The sequence below is a fragment of the Hyaena hyaena genome, unplaced genomic scaffold (genome assembly GCF_003009895.1).
Source record: "Hyaena hyaena isolate Hyena2069 unplaced genomic scaffold, ASM300989v1 scaffold_169, whole genome shotgun sequence".
Lineage (NCBI taxonomy): Eukaryota > Metazoa > Chordata > Mammalia > Carnivora > Hyaenidae > Hyaena > Hyaena hyaena.
Genome location: NW_024080801.1, coordinates 2,489,705 through 2,515,638, shown reverse-complemented (window position 1 = coordinate 2,515,638; position 25,934 = coordinate 2,489,705). Strand labels below are relative to the sequence as shown.

At 48.3% G+C, this 25,934-nt stretch overlaps 1 protein-coding gene across 3 annotated transcripts in view; it reads right to left on the bottom strand.

Moving 5' to 3' along the window:
* KHDRBS3 (KH RNA binding domain containing, signal transduction associated 3) overlaps positions 1-24,438 on the bottom strand; it is a 187,012-nt gene extending 162,574 nt beyond the window's left edge. The window contains exon 1 of one of the 3 annotated variants that reach the window (XM_039240212.1): positions 24,294-24,438. In XM_039240212.1, the coding sequence (XP_039096143.1) occupies positions 24,294-24,381 (88 nt within the window). In that variant the 5' untranslated portion in view covers positions 24,382-24,438. Of the gene's footprint in view, positions 1-23,236; positions 23,259-23,772; positions 23,819-24,293 lie in introns of those variants that run through there. The other 2 variants (XM_039240213.1, XM_039240214.1) reach the window with 2 other exon arrangements.
* Positions 24,439-25,934: the final 1,496 nt, after the last annotated feature.

Here is a 25,934-nt window from a genome sequence, read left to right as displayed (position 1 = left end):
GAATATGTTGGGGCGCCTGGGTAGCTCAATCGGTTAAGCTTCCGACTTCGGCTAAGGTCATGATCTCACGGTTCGTGGGTTCGAGCCCCACGTCGGGCTCTGTGCTGACAGCTAGCTCAGAGCCTGGAGTCTGTTTCGGATTCTGTGTCTCCCTCTCTCTCTGACCCTCACCCACTCATGCTCTGTCTCTCTCTGTCTCAAAAATAATAAATAAACTATTAAAAAAAAAAGAATATGTTAAGAATAAAAAGTTTTTAAAAATATGATTTAGAGGGCCTCATCTAAATATATTCACAGACACTACTGATGGGCAGAAAGTTTAATTGGCATGACTCCTCTATAAATCAATTTGACAATGTGGGTCAAGAACCTTTAAAATGTCGAGTTTACTTTTCTGGGAAACTGTCTTCAAGAAATTATCTGAACGGCTACTGCAGACTGATGTGCAAAGAGGCTCAGTGAAGCATTCACTGTACAAGCATTTACTGAAGGCCTACTGTGTTGCAGACACCGTGAGAGATACAGTCCTTGCCTTCAAGGAGCTGACCCCAGGAGGGAAGATGTAAGTAGGAAGGAAGTTTACAACCCAGTGTGATAAAGGCCATGATAGGGGAAGACAGAAATGGGCAGACACAACCAAGCCAGAGCCAAGGGTGGGTGGCAAGCCAGTTTCCTCTAGGCGGAGACACCCCAGCTGAGTCCCTAGGAATAGTAACGAGTTAGGCACATCAGAGGGAAAAGGGCATTTTTGTTAAAAAATAAAGCACGACACAGACTGGACCTTACACAGAAACCGGTGACTTTCAAGAACCAGACGAGAAATCCAGCCCACTAGTCACCTGGGCCCCAAGAGAGGATGACAGGAATGAGATTGGAGACTAAAGTAGAGCAGCAAATCCCATCCTGAGAAACTGTAAGATTTTTATCTTGAAGATATGAAGTATCAGTGAAAACTTTTAAACAAAGGAATGACTTGATTGGATTTGCATGTTAAAAAAGACTTATGTTGGGGCACCTGGGTGGCTCAGTTGGTTAAATGTCCCACTTCGGCTCAGGTCAGGATCTCACAGTTTGTGAGTTCGAGCCCCGTGTCGGGCTCTGTGCTGACAGCTCAGAGCCTGGAGCCTGCATCAGATTCTGTGTCTCCCTCTCTCTCTGCCCCTCCCATGCTCATGCTCTGTCTCTCAAAAATAAATAAATGTTGAAAAAAATATATTTTTAGATAAAAAAATAAAAAGGTGTTTTGCACTGCTTCCTTTTAAAGTGCAAATCTTGATAGAAGATTTACAGTACTAGCAGTAAGGAAGCAGAGTCAGGCTGTCACAGTAATACTGGCAGGGGCAGAAATGGATAGACATCAAGGAAATTCTGACAACACGTAATTATTCATAATTCCAGGAACGGAAAATGCTCATTGGTGAAGAATCAGCTAAGTATATGATGGTATCTGTCACGTGGAGTACTACGTGGCCGTGAAAAAAGTCTTTCCAACTTTCCAATGACCTAAGAAAATGACTGTGCTACAATATTAAACTAAGAAGAACCCAAATCTAAAATTTGATATGGAAAAGGAAACTGTCTGAAATATTAACAATGACCATCTACAAATGATTGTGTTCTGGGTAGTGCAACTTTTAAAAATTGTTTACATTAAAAAAAAAAAAAATGGGGCGCCTGGGTGGCTTAGTCGGTTAAGAGTCCGACTTTCACTTAGGTCATGATCTCGCGTTCGTGGGTTCGAGCCCCGTGTCGGGCTCTGTGCTGACTGCCAGCTCAGAGCCTGGAGCCTGTTTCAGTCTGTGACTCCCTCTCTCTCTGACCCTCCCCTGCTCACGCTGTGTCTCTCTCTCCTAGAAATAAATAAAACATTTAAAAAAAATTGTTTATATTTTCTATTTTTTTCCCAAAACAAGCAATCATTTATCAAGTACATTAAGAGTGCTTTCCACTCTGCAGCCTGTGTGCAGTTACTCAGCGTTCTACAAAAGAGACATGAGCCCTGGCTTCATGAAACTTAAGGTCCAATGAGTACATATTTATTATTAGAAGAAATAGTCAACACTTTTTAATTTTTTTAATGTTAATTTATTTTTGAGAGCAACAGAGAGACAGAGCATGAGCAGGGGAGGAGGAAGGTAGAGAGAGAGGAAGACACAGAATCCGAAACAGTCTCCAGGCTCCGAGCTGTCAGCACAGAGCCCAACATGGGGCTTGAACTCACAAAATGTGAGATTGTGACCTGAGCTGAAGTCGGACGCTCAAGCGACTGAGCCACCCAGGTGCCCTGAAATATTCCATTTTAAAGTAACTAAAAGGAATATCCTGAACTCATTTATTAGTTTTAATAGATTTTTAATGGATTCCTTATGATTTCCTGTAAGTAAGACCATGTCACCTATACAATACAGTTAGTGATACTTCTTCCTTTCCCATCTAGATACCTTTTATTTCACTTTCTTGCCTTCCTGCTCTGGCAGGAACCTCCAGGACAATGGTGAATAGTAGGAGGGAAAGCAGACATCTGTGCTCCTTCCTGGTCTTAAGGGAAAAGTCTCTCACTATTATGTTATGTGCAGGGTTTTCATAGATACCCTTTTTCAGACTTTGGAAGTTCCTTTCAATTCCTAGTTTGTTAAGTGTGCTTATCATGAAAGGGTTAGAATTTGTCAAATGCCATGATACTCTACATCGAAAACCCGACAGACTCCACCAGAAGCCTACTAGAACTGATCCAAGAATTCAGCCAAGTTGCAGGGTACAAAATCAACGTACAGAAATCTGTTGCATTTTTATACACCAATGATGAAGCAACAGAAAGAGAAATCAAGAAACTGCTCCCATTCACAATTGCACAAAAAACCATAAAATACCTCGGAATAAACCTAACCAAGGATACAAGAGATCTGTATGATGAAAACTATAGAAAACTTATGAAGGAAATTGAAGAAGACACAAAGAAATGGAAAAACATTCCATGCTCATGGATAGGAAGAATAAATATAGTTAAGATGTCATTACTACCTAAAGCACTCTACACATTCAATGCAATTCCAATCAAAATTGCACCAGCATACTTCTCAAAACTAGAACAAACTATCCAAAAATTTGTATGGAACCACAAAAGACCCCGAATAGCCAAAGTAATCCTGAAAAATAAAACCAAAACGGGAGGGATCACCATCCCAGACTTCAGCCTCTACTACAAAGCTGTCATCCTCAAGACAGTATGGTATTGGCACAAAAACAGACACATAGACCAATGGAACAGAATTGAGAACTCAGAAGTCGACCCAAAAGTATACAGCCAACTGATCTTTGACAAAGCAGGAAAGAATATCCAATGGAAAAATGACAGCCTTTTTAACAGATGGTGTTGGGAGAATTGGACAGCAACATGCAGAAGAATGAAACTAGATCATTTTCTCACACCATGCACAAAAATCAATTCAAAATGGATCAAGGACCTGAACGTGAGACAGGAAACTATCAACACCCTAGAGGAGAAAGCAGGAAACAACCTCCTTGACCTCCACCGCAGCAACTTCTTACTTGACACATCCCCAAAAGCAAGGGAATCAAGAGCAAAAATAAACCGTTGGGACCTCATCAAGATTAAAAGCTTCTGCACAGCCAAGGAAACAACCCAGAAAATTAATAGGCAACCAACGGAATGGGAAAAGATAGTTGCAAATGATATATCAGATAAAGGGTTAATATCCAGAATCTATAAGGAACTCACCAAACTACACGCCCGAAAAACAAACAACCCAGTGAAGAAATGGGCAGAAGACATGAACAGACACTTCTCCAAAGAGGACATCCAGATGGCCAACAGACACATGAAACGATGCTCAGCATCCCTCCTCATCAGGGAAATACAAATCAAAACCACACTGAGATACCACCTCACGCCAGTCAGAGTGGCTAAAATGAGCCAATCAGAGAACTCTAGATGCTGGCGAGGATGTGGAGAAACGGGCACCCTCCTACACTGTTGGTGGGAATGTAAACTGGTACAGCCCCTCTGGAAAACAGTGTGGAGGTTCCTCAGGAAACTAACACTAGAACTCCCCTATGACCCAGCACTAGCACTGCTAGGAATTTACCCAAGGGATACAGAAATGCTGAGGCATAGGAGCACATGTACCCCGATGTTCATAGCAGCACTCTCCACAATAGCTAAAACATGGAAAGAGCCTAAGTGTCCATCAACAGATGAATGGATCAAGAAGATGTGGTTTATCTATACCATGGCATACTCCATGGCCATGAGAAAGAATGAAACCTGGCCATGTGTAGCAACATGGATGGACCTTGAGGGTGTTATGCTGAGCGAAATAAGTCAGGCAGAGAAGGACAAATATCATATGTTTGCACGTATAGGAGGATTAGGAGGAACTTGACGGAGGAACAAGGGGGAGAAGAAGGGCGGAAATGGTGGGGGAAAAGGAGAGAGGCAAACCATGAGAGACTCTTGAATGCTGACAAAAACTGAGGACTGATGGATGTGGGAGGGAGGGGGGATGGGCATGGAGGAGGGCACTTTGGGGATGAGCACTGAGTGTTATGTGGAAAATAATTTGACAATAAACTATTTGTAAAATAAATTAAAAAAAAAAAGAATTTGTCAAATGCTTTTGCTGTGTTTATTGAGATGATGATATGTTTTTGTCCTGTATTCCAATGATAGTGTATTAATTGATTTTTCAATGTTAAATCAACCTTGTGTTCCTAGGATAAATCTATACGATCACGGTGTATAATCCACCTTATATGTTGCTGGATTTGGTTTTCTAGTATTTTAAGGATTTTTGTCTCTATATTCATAAGAGATGCTGGTCTGTAGTTTTTTGTGTGATGACTTTGTCTGATTTTGGAACAAGGGTAATACTGTTCTCCTAGAATGAGTTGGGAAGTATTCCTTCTGCTATTGGTTGGTTTGTTTGTTTGGAAGAGTTAGTCAAGAATTGTTATTAATTATTTTTTAAATGGTTGGATGGACCATTTGGACTTGGGCTTTTTTTAGTGAGTATTTTTTATTTGCCAATTCATCTCTTTACTATTCTGTTCACATTTTCTATTTCTTCTTGAGTCAGTTTTGGCAGTTTCTGTCCTTCTAAGAATCTTCCAATTTAAACCATGTTATCTAATTTATGGACATACAATTGTTCATAGTATTTCCTTACAATCCTTCTGATTTCTGTAAAGTCAGTAGAGGGTCTCCTTTTTCATTCCTGCATTTATAGTCATTTGAATCTTCTCCTGTTTCTTTTAGCCAATGTAGCTAAAGTTAAATTTTGTTGATCTTTTCAAAAAGCCAACTTTTGGTTTGTTGATTTTCTCTATTGTTTTTCTATTCTTTTTGATATTTTCCATTCTATTATGTATCATAAGCAGACATCTACAAACATGTTCTCTTGATAAGAACAGAAACTATATTTTTCTTATGTCACATGGAACATCCTCCAGGACTCATCAATCTGTATTATTTCCATCATTCTGCTTATTTTAGGTTTATTTTGCTTTTCACAGTCTTCACATGGAAGGTTAAGTAACTGATTTGAGATTAACTTTCATTTTCAATATAGGTATTTATAGCTATAAGTTTGCCTCTAAGTGCTGCTTTAGCTGCATCCCATAAATTTGGGTATGTTGTATCTTCATTTGCATTCATCTCAAACTATTTTCTAATTCACCTTGTGATTTGTTTGGCTCATCAGTTATTAAGAAGTCTGCTAACTTCCACATACTTGGGAATTCCCCAACTATTTTTCTGTCATTATTTTCTAATCTCATTTTATTGTGGCCAGAGAACATCTTTTGCATTATTTCAACCCTTGAAAGTTTACTGAGGCTTGTTTTATGGACTAGTTTATGATCTGTCCTGGAGAATGTTCCATGTGACTTAAGAGGTATGTAGTTTCTGCTGTTGTCACGGGAACGTGTTCTACATATGTCTGCTAAGTCTAGTCAGCTCATAATGTTGTTTCAATCTTCTATTTCCTTACTAACCTTCTACCTAGTTGTTGTACCCATTATTTAAAAAGGGTATTGAAGTTTCCAAGTATTATTATTAAGCAGTTCATAATTATTTAAGGACACTGTATTAGTTTCCTACCGTCACTATAATAAATTACCACAAATTTAGCATCTTGAAACAACAATGTGAACATTACCTTCTATTTCTAGAAGTTAAGTCTAACATGGGTATGTAAGAAAGCATATCTTTTAGAGGCTTCACCAAAGAGTTCTTTCCCATGTCTTTCCCATCTTCTTGAGGCTATCCGCATTCCTTGGGAATGATGGCTTGAGGCCACATCACTACAATCACTGCTTCCACTGTCACACTGCCTTCTGTCTGACTCCGACTCCTCCTCTCTCTCATAAGGACCGGTGCTTACTGATTATGTTGGGCCCACCCAGATGACCCACAATACTCTATCTCAAGATCTTTAACCTAATAATGTTTGCAAAGTTCCCTTTGCCACATACGGTAGTATTCACAACTTCTGGGGCTCAGGATGCAGACGTATCTGGGGAACACTGTTCAGCCCACCACAAACGTTAATTAAAGCAAACTGCTGATTCAAATTAGACACAAATCGTCGAACCGAGTCCTCGTTTGTTCCATGTCACTGAGCTCATTAGGGTCAATATAAACCAAGCACTTTTTAGCTCTTCTTTTGAATATATCAACATTGCTCTTTGGCGTTCTGTTTAATTACTACATCAGTCATGTTTCGTTTCTTTTGTCTGTATTTTCTAAATATTTTATGGAATTATTTCAAGTGATCATGCTGAGTCTGTAGGATTGAAGCAAAAATCTGTAAATAAGATACACCTTTTATAGCATAGCAAGAAAAGAACACAAGTTTTGAGTCAAAACAGAGCTTGGTTCTAACCTTGCCCTTCTACCTTTCTCAGGCCAAGTCTCACTAGAAAATGGGGGTGTCCGTATCTATCCGTGTAAGGCTGTGGCAGAGATTAAGGAAAGTGATGCATGAAACAATGTGGAAACCAGATGGGAAGCAGTGACTAAGAGGAGCTCAGTAGCAGTCACTGCGGCTGGAATGGTCTACAAACAGATAAAAAGTAGAAGCACAGAGGGAAGGAAAGAGCAGCCGTCAAGTCAGTCGATTAACTACCTGCTCATTCTGACACATGAACCAAATGACCTCTGACGAGTTCCCTGACAGGCACTCTGAACACTACCCAGATGAAAACTTCACTATGATGATCAGCCCCGGGAGGCCCTTGCGCCTTAACCCACTATAACTGGGAAGCAGAAGGACAAAGTCCAAAGCACTCAGTCACAAGCTAGCTGTGTGACATCGGGCCAGTCACAACTTCTGGGAAAGCCTGTTTTAAGTGGAATATATTTCTCTTATCTCAGAGGCTCCTACCAAGTACTGAGAAAAATATGGTCTAAATTTGCTAGCATTTACCAAGAACTCAACAAACAACAGCTCATTATTATTAACAATTATGTGACACTGACAAGGTCTTTAGTATCTCCAGAGCGCCTGATGTATCTTTCAAGATAATATCCTAACACATGAAAACCCCTAAAAGCAGGCTGAAGGTGTACTTGGTACCTGGTGAACATCAGTTTTCTGCAGCCACCCCCCTCCCATCCCTCGGCTCCCCCAAGACCTCCACATCCTCATCTCGAGAACCTGTGAATGTGTAAGTTGCATGGAGAGGGAAAACTCCAAGTTGCAGATGAACTAAGGTTGTTAATCAGCTAATCTTAAAATGGGCAAATTATCCTGGATTATCCAGGTAAACTCAAGGCAATTACAAAGAGTCTCACAAATGGATGAGAAAAGCAGGAGAGAGAGAGGCCTACCGAGGAGGCCGTGTGGAAGGGCAGCATGGAAGTTGCTGGCATCAGAGATGGAAGAAGGAGCCGGGCACCCAGGGCTGTGTGCAGCCTCCAGCAGCCAGAAGAGTTAGGGAACCGTTTCTCCCCTTGAATCTCCAGAAAGGGACTTAGCTGCCCAGACACCTGACACTGGCCCAGTGAGAACCATCCCAGACTCCCGCACTCTAGAACCCCAAGGTAATAAAACCGCTAAATTCACAGCCATTTGTTACAGCCGTAGAACACTGATGCACTCTCCCTTCCAGTTTTTCAGTTTTATAGTAAATAAGTCACAAACAAGATCTGAATCTGAAAACTGAAAAAGAAAAGATCCAATTGTTTTTGTTTTCTCTACACAGATGAACCTCCTCTTAAATGTCCTATGAAAATCACTTCTTTCTGAACTGTACTGATGAGAGACCGGAACAGTGCCTGATTCTTGGCCCTTGCCACAAAGAACTTAAGATACCAAATGATATAAACAGACTCATTACTGTTCCGGAACAGTGGTATTAAACAACATAAGTAAGACACAACCCACCGCATAGAAGTACCTGTGTTAAAAGCAGCAGCCAGCTCAAGAGAAGCCTTCATGATTCAAAACTAAGACACGGCACATATTCCCCTTGGCCACACTGGCTTCAAGTACACTATTAACCTTCAGGGCAAAGTTTATGGTTTGGAACCTAGTCTGCATATTGTGATTTTTGTTTAATCAGAAGAAACACTGCTTCTTTGACTTACACATGAGAACCGTGGAGGTCAATATTTGCTGCAAACAAGGACCCCAAATGAAGGTACTTAGAAAAGCTTCTTATTGATATTTTTCAAACAGATGGCAAAACTATTTTGGAAAAGGGTTACTCAGGTAGGAAGTGACAACTGTCAAATGAAATTAAGTGAACTATGAGACGGTGAACCAGCACATCATGAAGCTTCATTAATTCCTAGTATGGTCTGCAGGCAAAGGGGTGGAAAAACAAAGTGTCCGTGACACACCCAAATCTCTGGAAGACACCAAGGGCCTGAACTGTCCTCCCAAACACTGTGACATCACCACCAGTGAGAAAGAATTGTGGTCCCACGGGCTCGTCGGGGCCACCACCCCGGGGTCAGGCGCTGGAGAGTGGCCCCTCGAGGGCAAGCAGACAAGAGACTAAGCAATTTCCTCCGACGAGGGCATCGCACCAGGCTTTTCTCCCGGAACTTGCTTTGGCCCATTCTTACCACGTGGCTGTTGCAATAAGAAAGTCGCACAGTTCTACCCATTCTGGACGAGGCCTCAGCCACCCATGAGAGACCAAACAAGAACTAGGGTCCAACCTAAGGGGTGGGCCACAGGAAGTGGACAAGGAGTCCGCTCCGCCCCTGAGCCCCAGGGGAGAGGAGGCGGGGCTAAGAGTCTTCCACTCCCTGAGCCAAGGGCCAAAGTGTCTGTTTGCGAGGAGGTGACTGCGCCCTCTGCATACATCCGCGGGGAACCTCTGAGCTGGGGCTCAGGATTCACCTTCGGGGTGGAGAGAGGAAGCAACACTAACCAACACATTTGCAAAGAAAGAAGCCATTACAACAGGCATTTGCTGGTGAGAACTGAAAGCCACAAAGCATTTCACTTAAACTCTACTGGGAAAGTGTGAATCACTTGTGGGAAGAGGAGTTGCTGGGAGGAGCCAGGAAGCCCTATGGGCAGATAAGCCTGGGAGAACCAGGCTGTTGACCACTCTCCCTAAGCTCCCTGAATCAAAGCGCTACCAGCTCAGAGTTCCGGAAGCTTACAGAGACCCTGTTTTGCTTAAGCCTCACGAGCAGTGACAAACATTAAGATTCCTACTTGAAAAGAAACGCACCACACATGTACACACAAAAAGCTTTTAAAACACACAGTTTCAAGTATAATTTACACTGATGGACTCACATCCCTTATGAAGTAGGAAAGGGAACCACAAAGGGTTTCTTCTCCTTTGCCCGAGACTCCAGTGCTGGGAGGGCCACAGGGTCCCTTTGTCCTTTTCTCTTTTGATTCCGCGCTCTCCCCAGGGAACCTCCTCCTCCAGCAAGGCTTCAAACACATGGCCACGCACTCTTAGAGCAATCTGACGTCTGAGAACACTACCTATAATTCTCAACTCACGCAACTCAAACGCTTCTAAACCTGTGTTGTTCAACATTCTAAATGATCTTTCTGAAATACATCGCCGACCATGACCTTCTCCAGCATTATGTCCATCAATCATGCTCCAAATCTAAAATACATCCTTACTCCTTACCCGTCTACAGGCCCTGCACATTCTAGTCCCTGCCTGTCCTTTCCCCCCGCTTCTCCATACATTCCTGCTTTTACTTTACACTCCAGACTAAGAGAAGCCGCTTTCACACGTAATACTCATTCAGCAAGCACTGGGTGCCCGCTGTGTGTCAGGCACTGTCCAGAGCACTGGAGTCCGTTCTGCAGTCCTGACATGTGTCACCGAATCCTCACAATGAGCCCGGGAGGTAGGCAGTACGGTGCCTACCTCGACAAACTAAGGAACTGAGTTTGGGCAGGTGAAGGTATGCGCCCAGGTTCGATAATTCTTCAGTGACAAAGTCTGAGTCCCAGCCCCCAGGCCCGTGCTCTCACTGCCAGAGCACACGTGCCTGTCACGAGGCCTGAGAAGCAGCAGATTTCTCAAAATCAGTCGCTGGAAACTCAAACAGAATGAAAGTCCTCTTTCTCCACGTTGCTTCAAGGCACCTGAGACCACGAAGGCACGGCCCTAACGCAGAGAAGAAGGATCTGAGGCCAACGGACTCCCCATCCTACAAACACGAGTGAGAACCTGCCATCGCCCAGGCACGGTGCTGGGCACCAGAGACGGACTCCAGCACCGTAAGTCACAGTTGCTGCCTGAAGGGACTTGGATTCTCACGGGAGAAAGAACTCCCAGCAGATGGTCTTCATCTGGAGCGTGACAGGTGCAGGGAGGGCCGCCAAGAGGAGGCGGGAGGCCGAGAGCGGGCGCGGGGGCCACGGAGGGGGGCCACCAGCTCGCTCCCAGCGCACTGCTGCCCGCAGGGAGTCCCCGGCTGCACAGACGCCCGCGCTCAGTGCTGAGGGGAGACTGCCGTCACAGGGCTGTCACCCTCTGCAGCCCAGCCGCACCGGGAGCCGCACGTCGGTCCGGCCCCCTCCCCGGTCGGATAACCACCCCCAGGTGGTGCCCGGGACTCCGCGTGGGTCTTTACCGCAGCACCTACCGCCCGGCAATCTCCCTGCCTTCCCATTTCCATGTCCCCACTGAGCAGAAAGCCGCTGGAGCGGGAATAAAGTACAGCCCGGCTCTGTGGCCCGGCTCCTGGCCCAGCCTCAAAGCATGACTTCTCTGAGTAAGAACCAAACACCCTCCAGCCCGGCAGGAAAGGCTGTGGAGAAACACGCTCCCAGAGGGTCCCCCACAAGCCGGACGGCGGCCTCCCCAAGAGTAAGCGCGGAAGCCTCATGAGCAGACGGTGCTGCTCACGGGCCATGTCGCCGGCTCCCCAGGCCCAAAGGCTATTTTCTGCCAGGACCCCTTTACTGGAACTAACACGGTGCTCCAACAGAGACCTCATTCACAGCCTCCTACGCAGATGCTTCCAGAAGTACACGGTGGGTGTGGCGTCAGTGGCCAAGGCCTGCGCCAGGCTCCACGGACCAGGGACATGAGCACCGCTGGCCTGAAGAGCTCTGGAGGAGGTGACAAACTCTGCGTGACACACGCTGCCGGAGACTCCACACAACCCTCTCAGGATCGTTTTACAGATGGAGAGACTGCGGCTCACAGAGCTTCTTACCACCCGAAGTAACACACCTCTTCACCAGGTATGAGCAAAACCCTGGCAGGGTCGACAAGGCCACAAAACAGAGTAAAATACAAAACACAGACAATTCACTATTAAGACACAGGACTTTTATTTTTTTGGCTGCCGCTTTCTCCTAAGTCGCTGCAGCCCATACAAGCGTAGGGCAGGGGGATGGTCTCCTCTCTGTCCTGAACTGACAGTAAACTGCAGGACGGGCCGTGTGTCCAAAGTGCGGACGGCCCTTGCGTCACGTGTCTCTAAGTGAGCATGTGAGAGACAAGTCACAGAGTCAGAACTTCCTCATAACGGTCCTTTTCATACTTACAGACAACAGAACGGGGGCTTTGGTGTGGCTTAGTCAGTTAAATGTTCAACTCTTGATTGATTTCGGCCCAGATCACGATCCCAGGGTCAAAAGGTTTGAGCCCCATGTCGGGGTCTGTGCTGATGGTGCGGAGCCTGCTTGGGATTCTCTGTCTCCCTCTCTTTCTGCCCTCCCTGATTTATACTATCTCTTTCTCTTTTTTAAATTTTTAAAAAATGTTTATTTACTTTTTAGAGACAGAGTGTGAGCAGGGGAGGGGCAGAGAAAGAGGGAGACACAGTCTGAAACAGGATCCAGGCCCTGAGCAGTCAGCACAGAGCCTGACACAGGGCTTGAACTCAGGAACCGCAAGATCATGGCGTGAGCTGAAATCAGACGCCTAACCAACCAAGGCACTCAGGTGCCCCCCTCTCTCTCTCAAAATAAATGAACACTCAAAACAAAATAAACATTCAAAACAAAAAAACAACAAAACAAAAAGCAGTAAAACTCAGTAACCAAATCAAAATCCTGTGAGGCACCTTGGAACTTGGCAGAGCAATGCCAAGTTCAGGCAGACTTGCTCAGTGCCCCCTTCACCAACCAGACCAGGAATGCCCACGAAATCAGGGGCTGTCCCGGGACACAGAACTGTAAAACCACCTTTCTGGATTCCAGAGAAAGGACTGGGCACCACTTCATGCATTTCTGAGAACCAATCAGCCAGTCTGCCGACAAACACAACACCACTCACCGACACGCGGACAGCGGATTTGTGAATTCAGAGAATTAGGGGCGCCTGGGGGGCTCAGTCGGGTGAGTGTCCGACTTCGGCTCAGGTCATGATCTCGCGGTTCGTGGGTTCGAGCCCCGCGTCGGGCTCTGTGCTGACTGCCAGCTCAGAGCCTGGAGCTGCTTAGGATTCTGTGTCTCCCTCTCTCTCTGACCCTTCCCTGCTCACACTGTCTCTCTCTCTCTCTCTCTCTCTCTCAAAAAAAAACTATTAAAAAAATGAATTTGGAGAATTAAAAAAAAAGGTAAGCAATAACTAAAGGTCTGATTTATTTTAGTCATCACAGACACTTTAAGTCGATTTGATTTGCATCTTCATGCTGACGCTGCTATCTGCAATGCCCTGGCGCCTGGGTTTTCTCTGTGTCCCACACTGACCTGGATCATTGTCACTGTGCGTCAGCAAGAGGTGGTCTTTCCTAATGACATGCTTCTCTCTGGGACTCACTTCACCCCCTGATCAAATCCATTCGTCACTGCTATAACAAAACCCTTTTCTGAATAAATCAGAGAAATAAATTACATAAAGGAAACTGAAGAAACAAACCTATTCTGAGACAGTGAAAGGAGTATAATTTTGAGATTTTTCACCCAGTTGATTGGGGCTGGAGTTCTGCCTTTCATCTACAACCACACAGAACAGAGTTATGCTCGACCAGAGCTAGACCAGAGCAGGGGCACTGTGTAATATCCTCCAGTTATGGCTCTGCCTTGAGATTGGTCTTTATTAAAAAAAAAAAAAAAAAAGGTAGCCTTGGGGGCTCCTGGGTGGCTCAGTCAGTTAAGTGTCCAACTTCAGCTCAGGTCATGATCTCACAGTTCGTGAGTTCAAGCCCCACATCGGGCTCTGTGCTGACAGCTCAGAGCCTGGAGCCTGCTTCTGATTCTTTGCCTCCCCCCTCTCTGCTCCTCCCCGACTCTGTCTCTGTCTGTCTCTCTCTCAAAAATAAATGAACACTAAAAAAAATAATAGAAAAAAAAAGAAAACAGAAGAGAAAGGTAGCCATGTTATGATGACAACAGAAACACCCTCAGGAACTTTATGAAATTATTTTTTCTTATTATTACTTTGCATATTGTGCACAGTATGTGTTTAAAAGACTCCTATCTTGCATATTAGGACCTCAACACATTGACAAGTTATAAGAAGTCAATATCTATAAGAGCCATATAAGAGGAACAAGTGGTCTAACAATTATCATTAACTCACTCATCCAAAGAGTTCTGACAGCGCCCTCACTGCGGATGGCATCGCAAAGGCGCAAGAAGGCCTGGTCCCTGCTCTCTAGTAGTTGAGGCCGAGGAAGGGCAGGCGAACCAGGGCCCACGGCGAAAGCCCGCACACTGCACCTATCACGAAACAGTGTTGTGAGGACACGATCATAACCGTGCATGTCCATGCTGTCTCTGGCTGCTTTTCTGCTGCAACAGCAAGCTGAGTAGAATGCACAGCCCACAGAATATTCGCTCCTGGCCACGTACAGTAAGTCTGCAGGCCTACTCAGAGTCGCAAAGGAAGATGATGGCTATACACCTGCAGACACACGTCCATCCCCCACTCTGTGCAGTGAGAGGGCCGAGCAGCAATGATACGCCAGTAGTCCGCTCCAGATCCTGATGTTTAAAGACCACGCCATACTATGAGAAACCAGGCCCCTAGGAAGAAATGGCTAATTTTAGAGCTGCAGCACAGCAAATGCAAGATGTGCCTGGAACAAAATGATGTCAAGAGGTTAAAAAAAAAAGTCAAAAGACATGGGATGCTCCTTTCAATACGACCCAGGAGCCAGGGTAAAGGGCTTCCCAATGACCAAATCTGGGACAATTTAATTGTCAATTTATGTAGTGATTGGCAAAGGATTATAACCAGATGAATCAAAGAAGAATCCCTGAAATTATACAGACAGATGACAGATGGAGGGAGGGGGAGGAGGAAGAAGGAAAGGAAAACTGAGCACATTCCCTCCAGTAGAATGTCAACCATTCCATGGAGATGGAATGACTGAATTAGAAAACTGCCCCTTTAGGGTTGCCTGGGTGAGTCAGTCAGTTAAGCGTCCAACTCCTAATTTCAGCTCAGGTCATGACCTCACAGTTCCGTAGGTTCAAGCCCTGCATCGGGCTCTGAGCTGAGAGCATGGAGCCTGCTTGGGATTCTTTCCCTCTCTCTGCCTATTCCCCATGCTCACTCACTCTCCTCTCTCTCCATCTCTCTCTCTCTCTCTAAATAAATAAGCTTTAAAAAAAAGAAAATAGCCATCTTACAACTAGCATAGTAATAATTCAGGCAGCAGTGGCTTGCGCTGGTCAGGCAAACAGAAAGTGAAGGGGATCTCTCTAAGGGCTCTGCCTGTTTATAAAATGCTGAGCACACCCAAACTCAAGGCAGGGAGCGGAGGAGGCCCAAGGTAGGAGAGGAAGGCCGTCTCCCACGCTGCTAGAGAACCAAGAACTCATGTAGGAAATTCAGACACAAAAGATGCGACATGAGGAAGTGAAACATAAATGCGTGGTGATCTCATATGAGAGGCAACAAATCTGTCCTGTATGTTAAAAACTTAGAGCAAAACTAAATACATACAAAATCATGGTCATTCCACCTTAACGACCTAGGAGGCAGGCGTTACTGCCATGTGTAGACAAGGAAGTAACTGGCCCAGAACACACAGTTCAATTTAGCAGTCGGGCACTTAAATATTAGTTGAATAAACAAATAAAATGAAAGAAACCTCAGTATATGTTGCTGAAGGCCTGTGGACTCTTTCTGGTATTCCGCTCAGCTAAAATTACCAAAAAGGTAATCGTGTCTTTGTCCAAAATTCCTCCCAGGTTTTGGACCCAGTACTGGTGAGCCCCTTACCCAGGAGGAAGCTGGCGTTTCCACGCCAGCTGACAAAGCTTGGGTTAGTGCTGTTGGCTTCCTCACACCAATCCAAGCCTTTGACTCATCAGCTCCAATGCAAATAGCTGGGCCATCATTTTCCACACAACCCCCCTCCCCCAGAACAAACAAATGTATGGCCAGTAGCCATAAATCAGACTATCCTGACACTTACCTTGAATAAAGTTTTCAATTCACCACTTTGGGGACAGTTTTTCTGTAGGGCACAGCATGCCCCGTCCCGTGCCCTTGCACTAGCTCTGCACCCCTGTAACCCCCGTTTGCAGAGCGAGCACTGAGCCTTAACCAAGGACCCGGCAGACGCGCCTGGCACCCTGGAAGCACTCGGGAGGTGCCCACGGGGCAGCAGTCATGATCCTCGGCGCACACCGAGGAGAGCGACAGAGTGTGCCCCTTAAAACCAGAATGATGAGAGGCTGACGCCCATACAGGGGCAGCGAAAGCAAGGCGGGCCTGCGTTCTGAGCAGCTCCGCGGCGGCGGCGGACCGGAGGGTGAGCAGCTGTGCGCAGCGCCATCTAGTGGAGCCGGAGCAGAGCGCACGTGCCGACCGAGGGACGGGGACCCCCATGCTCACTGTCCCGCTCCCCTAGGTGATGCTCTCCAGGAGGGCTGAAACAACCCCGCCCGCGTGAGATGGACATCGGAAAGGGCGCTCTCACATCCACACACCCTTCATCATACCAAGGAAGCACATCAACGATACCTTCTAAAGTCCTTAAAACAACCACAGGGGCAGATTGGCAAAACATTATGGACATGTAAAAAATTCTGGAACCGTACAGCTTCCCACTCCAGGGTAAGAGGCCCCGTGCTTGTGGGGACAGGCTGCCGAGTGCCCAGCCATGGTTTCCAGTGCGCGGTCACAAAGCTGCTTGCTCATGGACGCTTCCTTTGCTCATTGAAACTTCTGGTGCTACAGAACCTTGAACGGCACCATAATAACAGGACTGTTAGCTGTGCACGGGTGTCACTAAATAAGCTTCCTAAGAACAGTATTCTTCCTGGATTTTGAGGCTACACTCGTTCTAATAACAAAAAACCGCCCTGAGAACTGAAACTAGATGGTTAAGTTATTACATGTTTTATGTATGAAAAGTGACCCAGCACGCGCACGCGCACACACACACACGGTCTCAGGCCTTTGCATGAAAATAGCAGGTCACATTTGCTAAGCACCTGCTACGTGTTAGACACTGTATTCACCTCACGTCTAGAACAACAGACCTACAAAGGAGGTGTAAGTGCTCCCATTTTACAGATAGGAAACTCAGGCTCCTTCTGTAGCAGCCCCTCCCTTGTTAAGTAACACCGCTTCCCGTGTAAATGCCATCCACCAGCCCTCTCCCCTGCTGCCGATGGTCACAAAGTTCCTGCCCCATTTTGTCAGGCCACTGTCCGCCCCTCTGGACAGGATGCAGTCTGCCCTGCCCACAGACCACCGGTCCAATACTGAGCCATTAATTTTCAGAGCGCCAGGACAGGCTTTCCATGGAGGTCACAGGTGAAAATCCACCTCTTCCTCGTGCTCCCAGGGAAAGTGTCTAGTGCCCTGGAGGTAGGCAGATAACAACTGACATCCCAGTTTACCACTTAGCTGTCTGACCTTAGGCAAACTGTTTGCCCTTCACGCCCTCACTTTTCTCACCTGTGAAATAAGGTAAAACCAATTTAGTCTTTTAACACTGCTAGAAAAACTAAATGAAATAATGGACATCAAGCTTCTAACCCAGAAAAATCCACTTGATAAGTGGTAACTATTACTATTAGCAATCGCAAGGCAAGGTTATTCAAACATCCTCCCCACCCCCACCCCACCGCCATCACAGAGCTAAAACCACTGTCTGTGGGAATATGTTCTTTTATGTTCTTGGCAATCTTTTTCCCCTCACTTTTTGAGCCTATTTTTAGAAAATGGAGACTTTCTAAACATACCATAAACTGACTAAAAATCTCTCCTATCATCCTTTCAACCAATTATTCCTATGGCACAGTATTAAAATACAAAGAACTCCATGCCTCTGAGGTGTTCCTTCAAGACCACAGAGCTTTATCAAGAATGTGACTCAGGAGGCCCTGGGTGGCCCCACTGGTTAAGCATCTGACTCTTGATTTCGGCTCAGGTCACGATCTCATGGTTCATGAGTTCGAGCCCTACGTGGGGCTCTGCACTGACAATGAGAGCCTGCTTGGGATTCTCTTGCTCTCAAAATAAATAAGCTTAAAAAAAAAAAAAAAAAAGCATTTGACTTAGTCACTTTCTACAGTGAAAGTTTTCCTCTTTTCTCCCTGACCACTGAGACACACGTAATTAAAACCCTTGTCTTGGGCGCCCACCGGGACTGAAAAGTGCTGCTGGTGAAGAGAGGAAGAGAGTGAACACACCTTTTTGGTAAAACGCATCTTAGGGGCCCACTTTTTTTTTTTTTTTTTTTTATAGTTTATTTATTTTTGAGACAGAGACAGAGCATGAGTGGGGGAGGGGCAGAGAGAGAGGAAGACACAGAATCTGAAACAGGCTCCAGGCTCTGAGCTGTCAGCACTGAGCCTGACGCGGGGCTCGAACCCATGAACCATGCCAAAGCTGGACGCTTAACCAACTGAGCCACCCAGGCGCCCCGGGACCCACTTTTTAAAATTCATCGTCACCAAAGGAAATCCCTCATTGGCTTCTACTATAATAAAACTTTTATTTAAAAACAACCTCGACTTCTGTCCTTTGACCTCTTTTCTTACAGTATCCTATCAAAATGCCACAGACTAGATTTAACATTTCAGCCTCACTGTTTCAAGCTGTGCACCTTGACTGGCCGAGCTACTTCTCACTTGTGAGACCCCGATGCGCCATCCGGAAAAGCAGGAGAGGCAGGCAGGGATAAAACCTCCCCCCTGCAAGATCTTTGAGGGGACAGATCAGGCACAGGAAGCACCTGGCACAGACGCCCTCAATTTGGCAGCTGTTATCCTCATCATCACCCCCAACGCTACGGAACACTTCTATTTTTTGGTAAAACAATGTAGACCTTTCCACCCTCACTTGGGGCAAAGATGATGACAAGCCACAGGGTCCTGTGATGCCAGAGCGGCTATTGGTGCCCATAGGGTCCGCAGCCCCAGCGGCTCCTGCCCTTGGGCGGCTGCCTGCCGGCTGCGAGTGCGACCAGGTCCTTCGGGCTCAGGTACGGGGACGGGCGCACGTGCCAAGGTACAAGAGCTCCAAATTCCTGCCTTTAAGAAACTGCATTCAGGAATTCAGGCAAGGAGAGTTGGCTGTAGTAGAGCAAACTGCCTTAATCAATTCCTTATGGAAGAAGAAAAGTAAGTAAACATCTGATTCAAAGCAGATAATGCTGACATCTTGTGATCTCCCAGGAAAGGGCCCGGACGGTTCTACCCCACGTGGGGCACTGGGGCCTTCTGCCAGGTCCCCCGCTGCACCCCGCGTAGTGCCTCTGTCGTTTGTGTCTGCGAGGCCCGTGGAGACTCCGTTCCTGCCCCATCAGGTGCCCTCTCAGTGACTGCCTGCGTCGCACTGCCCCCGCGGTGCACCTCCAGGAACACAACAGCACAATCCCGGAAGCACGTGGACTGGGGGGCGGAGGAGCCGGGTGCCCGGAGCCACAAGAGGTGCTCAGCACAGGGAGGGAAGCCCGGGCCCTTCCCAGAAGCTGCCACCGCCGTGAAGACGGAGGTCCCAGGAACGCGGTGGGCCGACGAGCAGGCCACCGGAGACCAGCACCGGCCGCTCGGGGACAGAAGGGGTGGGGGGACGGATGCGATGGCAGCACACAGCCTAGAGCACAAAGTCCCGGGGTGAGTATGAGAACGGATGCCACGGCACCTGCCCCTCAGTCCCGGCTCCGATGCCAAGGGCCACCCGGGCTGCCCTGTACGTCCGCGGGCGGGTGAGGTTCCAGGAAACAACACCGCCTGCACCTCCGCGCGGACATTGTCAAGTGTGTCACCCCGGGTAAGTCATTTCAGTTGCTGGGAGTCTCAGTTCCTACAACTGAAAAACCGGGCTGATGACGTCTACATTTCCGGGCTGTTACCAGTATTCAGACTGCAGACAAGACCGGGCACAGAGAAGAGCCTCGAACATGTCCCTAGGCCCACTGAGCTAAACCATCTAGTCACTCAGGACTTCAGACGGATGGCTGAAGGGCAGCTGAAGACACATGCTGGGAAAGCAGAGCACGTCTGTGCACTTGAAACTCACTCTCAGATTAAGACACAGAAGAGTGCTCCTTTCTCAGAAGCAGAGTCTGCTTGCTTCCCTCCCACCTCCAGACCCAGCCCCAGGACCCCACACCGGCCTCCAGGACCCTGCACAAGGACCCTGCAAGGCAGATTCTCAGTAAACATGTCCCACTAATGACCAGATACTGAAACACTGGAACATGACCACTGGATCACTTCGAATCATAACACACTACAGGAAATTCAGAAATGGCTTCCCCCCCACCGAAAAAAGAAAAAATAAATAAAAAACAAAAAAACAAGAACTCTGAAAACGCTCTAAGGAGAACAGTTAAAAACTACAAAACCACAACCTCCTCTGGATGAAACAGAAAAATCACACACCACTTCTAAATATAATTCCGCAACTTCCATTCTCATCCGTCTCATCCGTCTCTCTTACTCCACACGTCTGACAACCTTCAAGCAAATTGTAAACATTTTCCAAAAGGGGTCACCAAAAATGACACTTTAAGCCGTCGGGTTTTGTTGAACACAGAGACGCATGTCGGGCTAAGTATGATCCTCTCCTCATATGTTTTTACCCCTCAAGTATCTCCTGAGTAATGCTAAGAGCACTGATACCAGAGAAATGGATGTAATATGAAAAATCACAATCTTGAAATACCAACAGAGAACCTTATCCATCTGGACATAGACTACCTTAATCTTGACTCCTTTGCTCTGCTTCCTCTTGTAACCAACCACCAAATATAACTTGGCAGCAAATCAGCCACCAATCCATATATCATATCAGATAATTAAAAATACAGGGTTATGTAATCTTATTTAATGGTTACTTGGCTTGAATTGTGAGCCATCCAAAGCGGTACCAGAGAGCTGGATGAAATTATAATGCATTAGACATTTCTAAAGATGTTTTTAATAAGAGTCAGCATATTACCTACTAGCAAATATAATATAAAACATGGAAAACTACTTTCATCTCCAATTAACCACTCTGGCAAGAAACGGGCCAGGTCAACTCCTTTCTTCAGAAGCACGGGAGGCAGGGAGAGAGATACCAAAGCCCAGCTTCTTTGATTTGGCCTTAACATCAAGTAAACAGTACCCGTTACATTTGGTAAAGAAACAAAACTGCTCTGTATTTAGAGGGTAGGGGGAAGAGAGAGCCAGTTAGCCTGAGAAATAAAAGTCAGCAACTAATGCCCATTGTGACCCACCAGCCTGGAAAAAGTATAAAAGCTGAACTGTACTAGCCCAGGAGCATATATCTTGATGTTATCCCAGCTCAAGTTCTTACTTACAGATTATTAGAAAAAAATAATTCAGTGAGGAGGTTGATCAATGTTTACAACTACTGAATTTTTTAAAAATGGCAACATCTCATTTATAAATGGTTTCATTATCATAATGTGTTGATTACTAAAGTAATAAACTGGTCACAGGAGGGCTTTAATTCAAAAGTGCCTCTTGGTCGGAGCATTAAAATCCTGAAGGATAAACCTACTACACATGTTTGTTTCTTCAAACGGACCACTAGGTAAGTATCGAAAGACACTTTTTTAGAAACTCAAGATACATTAACCAGAAAAGAGAATATTAATTACATTGATCTCGACAGGGTTTTAAATTAGCGTGTGTTTCGGTCTATCTTTGCAAGAAGGCACAAAGAGCATAAACAACGGCTTTAAGAGACGGAGGACCTGAGTTCAAATTCAAACTCAGCTGCCCACAAACTTGCATAGCTGGGCTCCTCAGCCACCTCCCCCGAAAAACCGAGATGTCAATGTCAACCTCCCAAGAGTCCAAGTGTGAGAAAGGAACTGCATGGCATCAGCATGTGTCTAACGGAGCCCTGGAAACTTGAACACACTACGCACACATCAGGTCTTGCGTGCAGGGCTGACCGTCGTCACGGTACAAGTTAGTGCAGGAAGCCTAATTCCAGCCTCGAGATTCAAAATAAACTCCGAAAAAACTACTTTCTTTCAGAGGCAAAGAGTCAATAAAATAGCTAAATATGAATCAAAATGCTTTTCTGTAGCCAACAACAAGACGGTTATCAGATTCAAAGTCAAATTTTTCTAATAACCATTCAAATTCAGACTTAAGACACTGTTTTAGAGGTGCACTTATAATTCTGAGGTTACATAATTGAGCATAATTAATATTTTAAATGGTAAGGCTTTTGCATTCTGGATATCAGCTTATGATTTAAGAGGAAAGCATTTTAGTCTGAAGTAATCTAAATTAGCAGTCGTAAGAGCATTGGAGTAGCACCTTTTCCTTCCTTCACAGAAGTGTTCAGTGTGAAAAATGTACTCCTTACACAAATCACATTTTTTTTTATGGAAAAGTAAGGTGATCGGGTTTAACATCTAAAAAAAATACTAAATGGTAACGTTGTCCCATATCTATTTCAAGTCACCAGGAGCCACTGACACTAGTAAAAAACAAAGAATTTTGAATGTACGGTTTTGGCAACACAGTACTATGGCAACACGGTGCGGAGGGGAAAAAAAATCGGACTTTCAAAATAAGATAACTCTTTACACTTGCACTTCAGCTGTTTCCTTAATTGAGCACAACATAACTTTGATTCCGCTTCTTTCCTCAGAAAAATGCCCTTGATCCCACAATCTCGACTACTTCTAATGCCACTGATCTCACACAACGTACAGAGAAATTTCTTCCACAGAAACGACAGCCCAGCAGGCAACAAAAGATGTATGTAAATCGTCAAGCAAGGAGTGCAAACCTAACTGCTGAACTGTTCGGAAGAGCCTGGGAATAAAGCTTAAAATTCCTTTTCCCCAATTTAAGAATGGAAGCCCGTTAACTTTGTCACAAGCCCGTTTTACTAAAGAAATAAAAAAAATAAGCCTGCAATTAAACCAGGATGAGAAAGCTCCGTAAACCGTTTTCTGCTCAACAATTCAGACAGCATGCATGCTTGAATTCTTGGAGACGGGGGTCTCTGTACTCACACCAGCAGTCGGCAACACACCCTACTCTGAAGAACTGGCTGGAACAGGCAAATGCTGGAGGCCGCTCTTCTAAAATATAGACATCTATATACAAACGGAACATGTCGGCCTCTTCTTTCGCTTCCAACAATCAGAGAGCCAGGGCCAGCATGAAGACGGGCAGACCCGGTCTAACTCGGGAACCACAACCTGTCACTGCAGGGAGTGATCCACGCAAAAGGTAACAGATCTGACCGGGTAACGCTTCTGCCGTGGCCCAGAGCAGTGCGCACCAGTAGCCCCCAAGCCCACCTTCATCGGAACCGTGGACAGCAGGGACGGAAGGACCCGAGGACCGCTCCTGGGAAGGAAGGCTTGATTTACCGTCCATCCCAGATCACTCAGGAAGCTCAAGGAAAAACAAGCCGGGCAACCCTGTCCTGGGTAGGCGTGCCTCCATATGGCCCTGGATCCTGGTGCCCTCCGCTCCCCAGGACCGTTCACACCCTGCACTGGCTGGAGCAGCGCTAAAACAGCACAGAGGGCAAAGACTCCTTCCTTGTCAAGTCTTCTAAGCCCCTCACCGGCTCACCGGCCTCCAGAGAGAGTGACCCACCCAGAGCGTCCCAAAGAGAAGACGTGGATGAGACCAAAGGCTAGTGCGTGGGCCTCTTCTCTGCTTCCAACCCCTCCGAGGGGCAGCCCCCCGCAAGCCTTGAGGGGAGCTGCCCACCCCCAGAGAAGGCAGACCCCCCTGCCGGGGCGCCTATAACCTGGTCATGGGAGGAAAGAGACACAGGAGAGGAACCCCGCCTTGTTGGGTCCGCTGGGTCCTTCTCTGAAATGCTTGGGGTCTGACCCCAAACCTTCTCCCAAGGTCCTCAAACTTCGCTAACAATACAGGCACCTGTTCCCTTCACCTTTTGTGCATTTCATCCCTTCCAATCCTTCCATTTTGCTCCAGCTCTTTCTCCAGCTCCCTGGACAAACCAAACACACGAGGATGCCCGAGTCCCTCACAAACTCCCCTCCAATGAGATCATTCAACCCCCGCCCCACCGAAGCCCCCAGATGCTCGCTGTCCCCCACCCACAAGTTTACCTCCGGTACCCTCGAGTCCCCAGAGCTCCTCAAGTCTCCCCCGAACGCCCCAGCCTTCTGCCCACCCAACCCCCCGCCCCACCCGGCCGAGTCTCCCAAAGGCACACACGTCCCCTTTCCCCCCGGGGGTCCCATATTCCCCCAGATCCCCACCCAAGCGCCCCCCAGATTGCTACCTGGGTCCCCTCCCGCCTCCCCAGCTCCGCTTCCAGCCGGCCCCACGGGTCCGCCTCCCCAGCGCCCCGCGTTCCCACCCGATCCCGAGCCGCCCCGGCCGCCACTCCCCCGGCCCCAACGGCCACGGGCGACAGTTGGCCGGCCGGCCGGCGTGCGCCCTCACCTTGGTTCACCAGCCGCAGAGCGTGCGTGAAGGAGGGGTCCAGGGAGTCCTTCTCCGCCATCAGCTCCGGCAGGTACTTCTCCTCCATGCTCCCCGGCCGCCGGGCCCGGGACGCCGCCGCGCTGCGGGCGAGCAGCGGTGGCCCCGCGCCCCCCGACCCCGCCCGCGCCCCAGCGGCGCGCACCCCCGGCCAGAAGCCGCGGCCGGGGCGCGGCGGAGCCAATCCCGGAGGTCGGCCCGGCGGCGGCGGCACGGGGCGGGCGCCGGCCGCGCGGCCCCGGTCCCCGGGGGTGGCCGCCGAGTGCCCCGCGCTGGCGGCCGCTGCCTCCCGGACGCGGCCCCCGCGGCCCCGCAGCGGGCCGAGCGGGAGCGGGCGACGGGGCCGGCGCGGTGAGGCGGGCCCTCGGGCCGGGCCGGCGGCGCGCTCCGCGAGCCTCAGGCAGTCCCGGGCGAGCCCCGCCAGCCGGCGCCGGCGCCCCAGCTCCGCCGCGACCCGCACGCCGCGCGCCGCCCCGCGCTCTCCGAGCGGCCGCGCCGAGCGCCCGGCCCGCCGCCCCGCCCGCCGCGCCTGCGCCTGCGCGCCGCGCCCGCGCCCCCCGGCCCCGCCCCGCCGCGCCCGCCGCCTCCGGGTGGGGGGCCGCCCCCTGCCGCGTGGCCGTCCGCGGGCAAGGGCGCCCCGGCGCCGCCCGCCCGCCGCGCGCTCTTCCCGGGCCCGCTGTCCCCCGCGTGGCTCGACGCGGACGCCGGGAAACTGAGGCGCGGAGAGGTCGCGCGGTTCGCCCAAGGTCACCCTGCGAGCGCTCCGCGGAGGGGTCCGGGGCGCAGCCCGGAGAGAGGACAGGGGCGAGCCGCCTGCTCTCTAAGGCTCCCAGGACTTCCCTAACTTAGCTCGCTCTGCTGTCCCCTCCTATTTGCGAGCACATAACGCGGGTGCGCCGTCCTTCCTGGGCGACCCGGCTCTGGGCGCCGACCCGGGACCCTGGGTCCCGAGGTCGATTACGTAAAAGAGCGTGCCCTTCAGGGTGTCTTTGTCAGCCCGACTTGCCACCGGCTCATCTTTCTCTGCTCCCATAAACCGGCTGTGCCTGGATGAGGAAGAGGAAGCCTTGCTGGAGACCGTCCCCTCCTGGGGAGAGTCCCCTGGACGCACGTGGGTGCAGATGTCGTCTGTCCCTTTCCGCCCCCTTCCCCCAAGGAGCCCTCCCGCAGGCCGTTTTCAGGTTTCCTGAGTGTGTGGAGTAGATGGCTCCCGGCGGGCCAAGGACTCTGAGTCTGTCCTGCCTTTCCCCCTCCAACCCCCACCCCAAGTCCTGGCCTCAATTTCACCTTCCCTGGACAAGCTTTCCAAGACTTCCTCTGCAGAGCTGGTCAGGGCACCGTGTCCTCCCCACCTCCCCCTCCTCCCCTCCCCTCCTCCTCCCTGGTGGGCCCTGGCTCACAGCTGTAATTCTGTTTTCCTGAGACCCTGAGCATCTCAGGGGCAGGGCTAGAGCTTTGTTTCGGGGGTAGGGTCCCCAGCAGCTGGTGCCTTTGGGACAGGTGCGGGGACACCGGATATGTTTGTCGAAGTAACAGCCCAGTGGAAGGCCACTCCCATGGCCAGCTGCCTAGAGCGGACTTTTCCTCCCATGCACCTGAAGG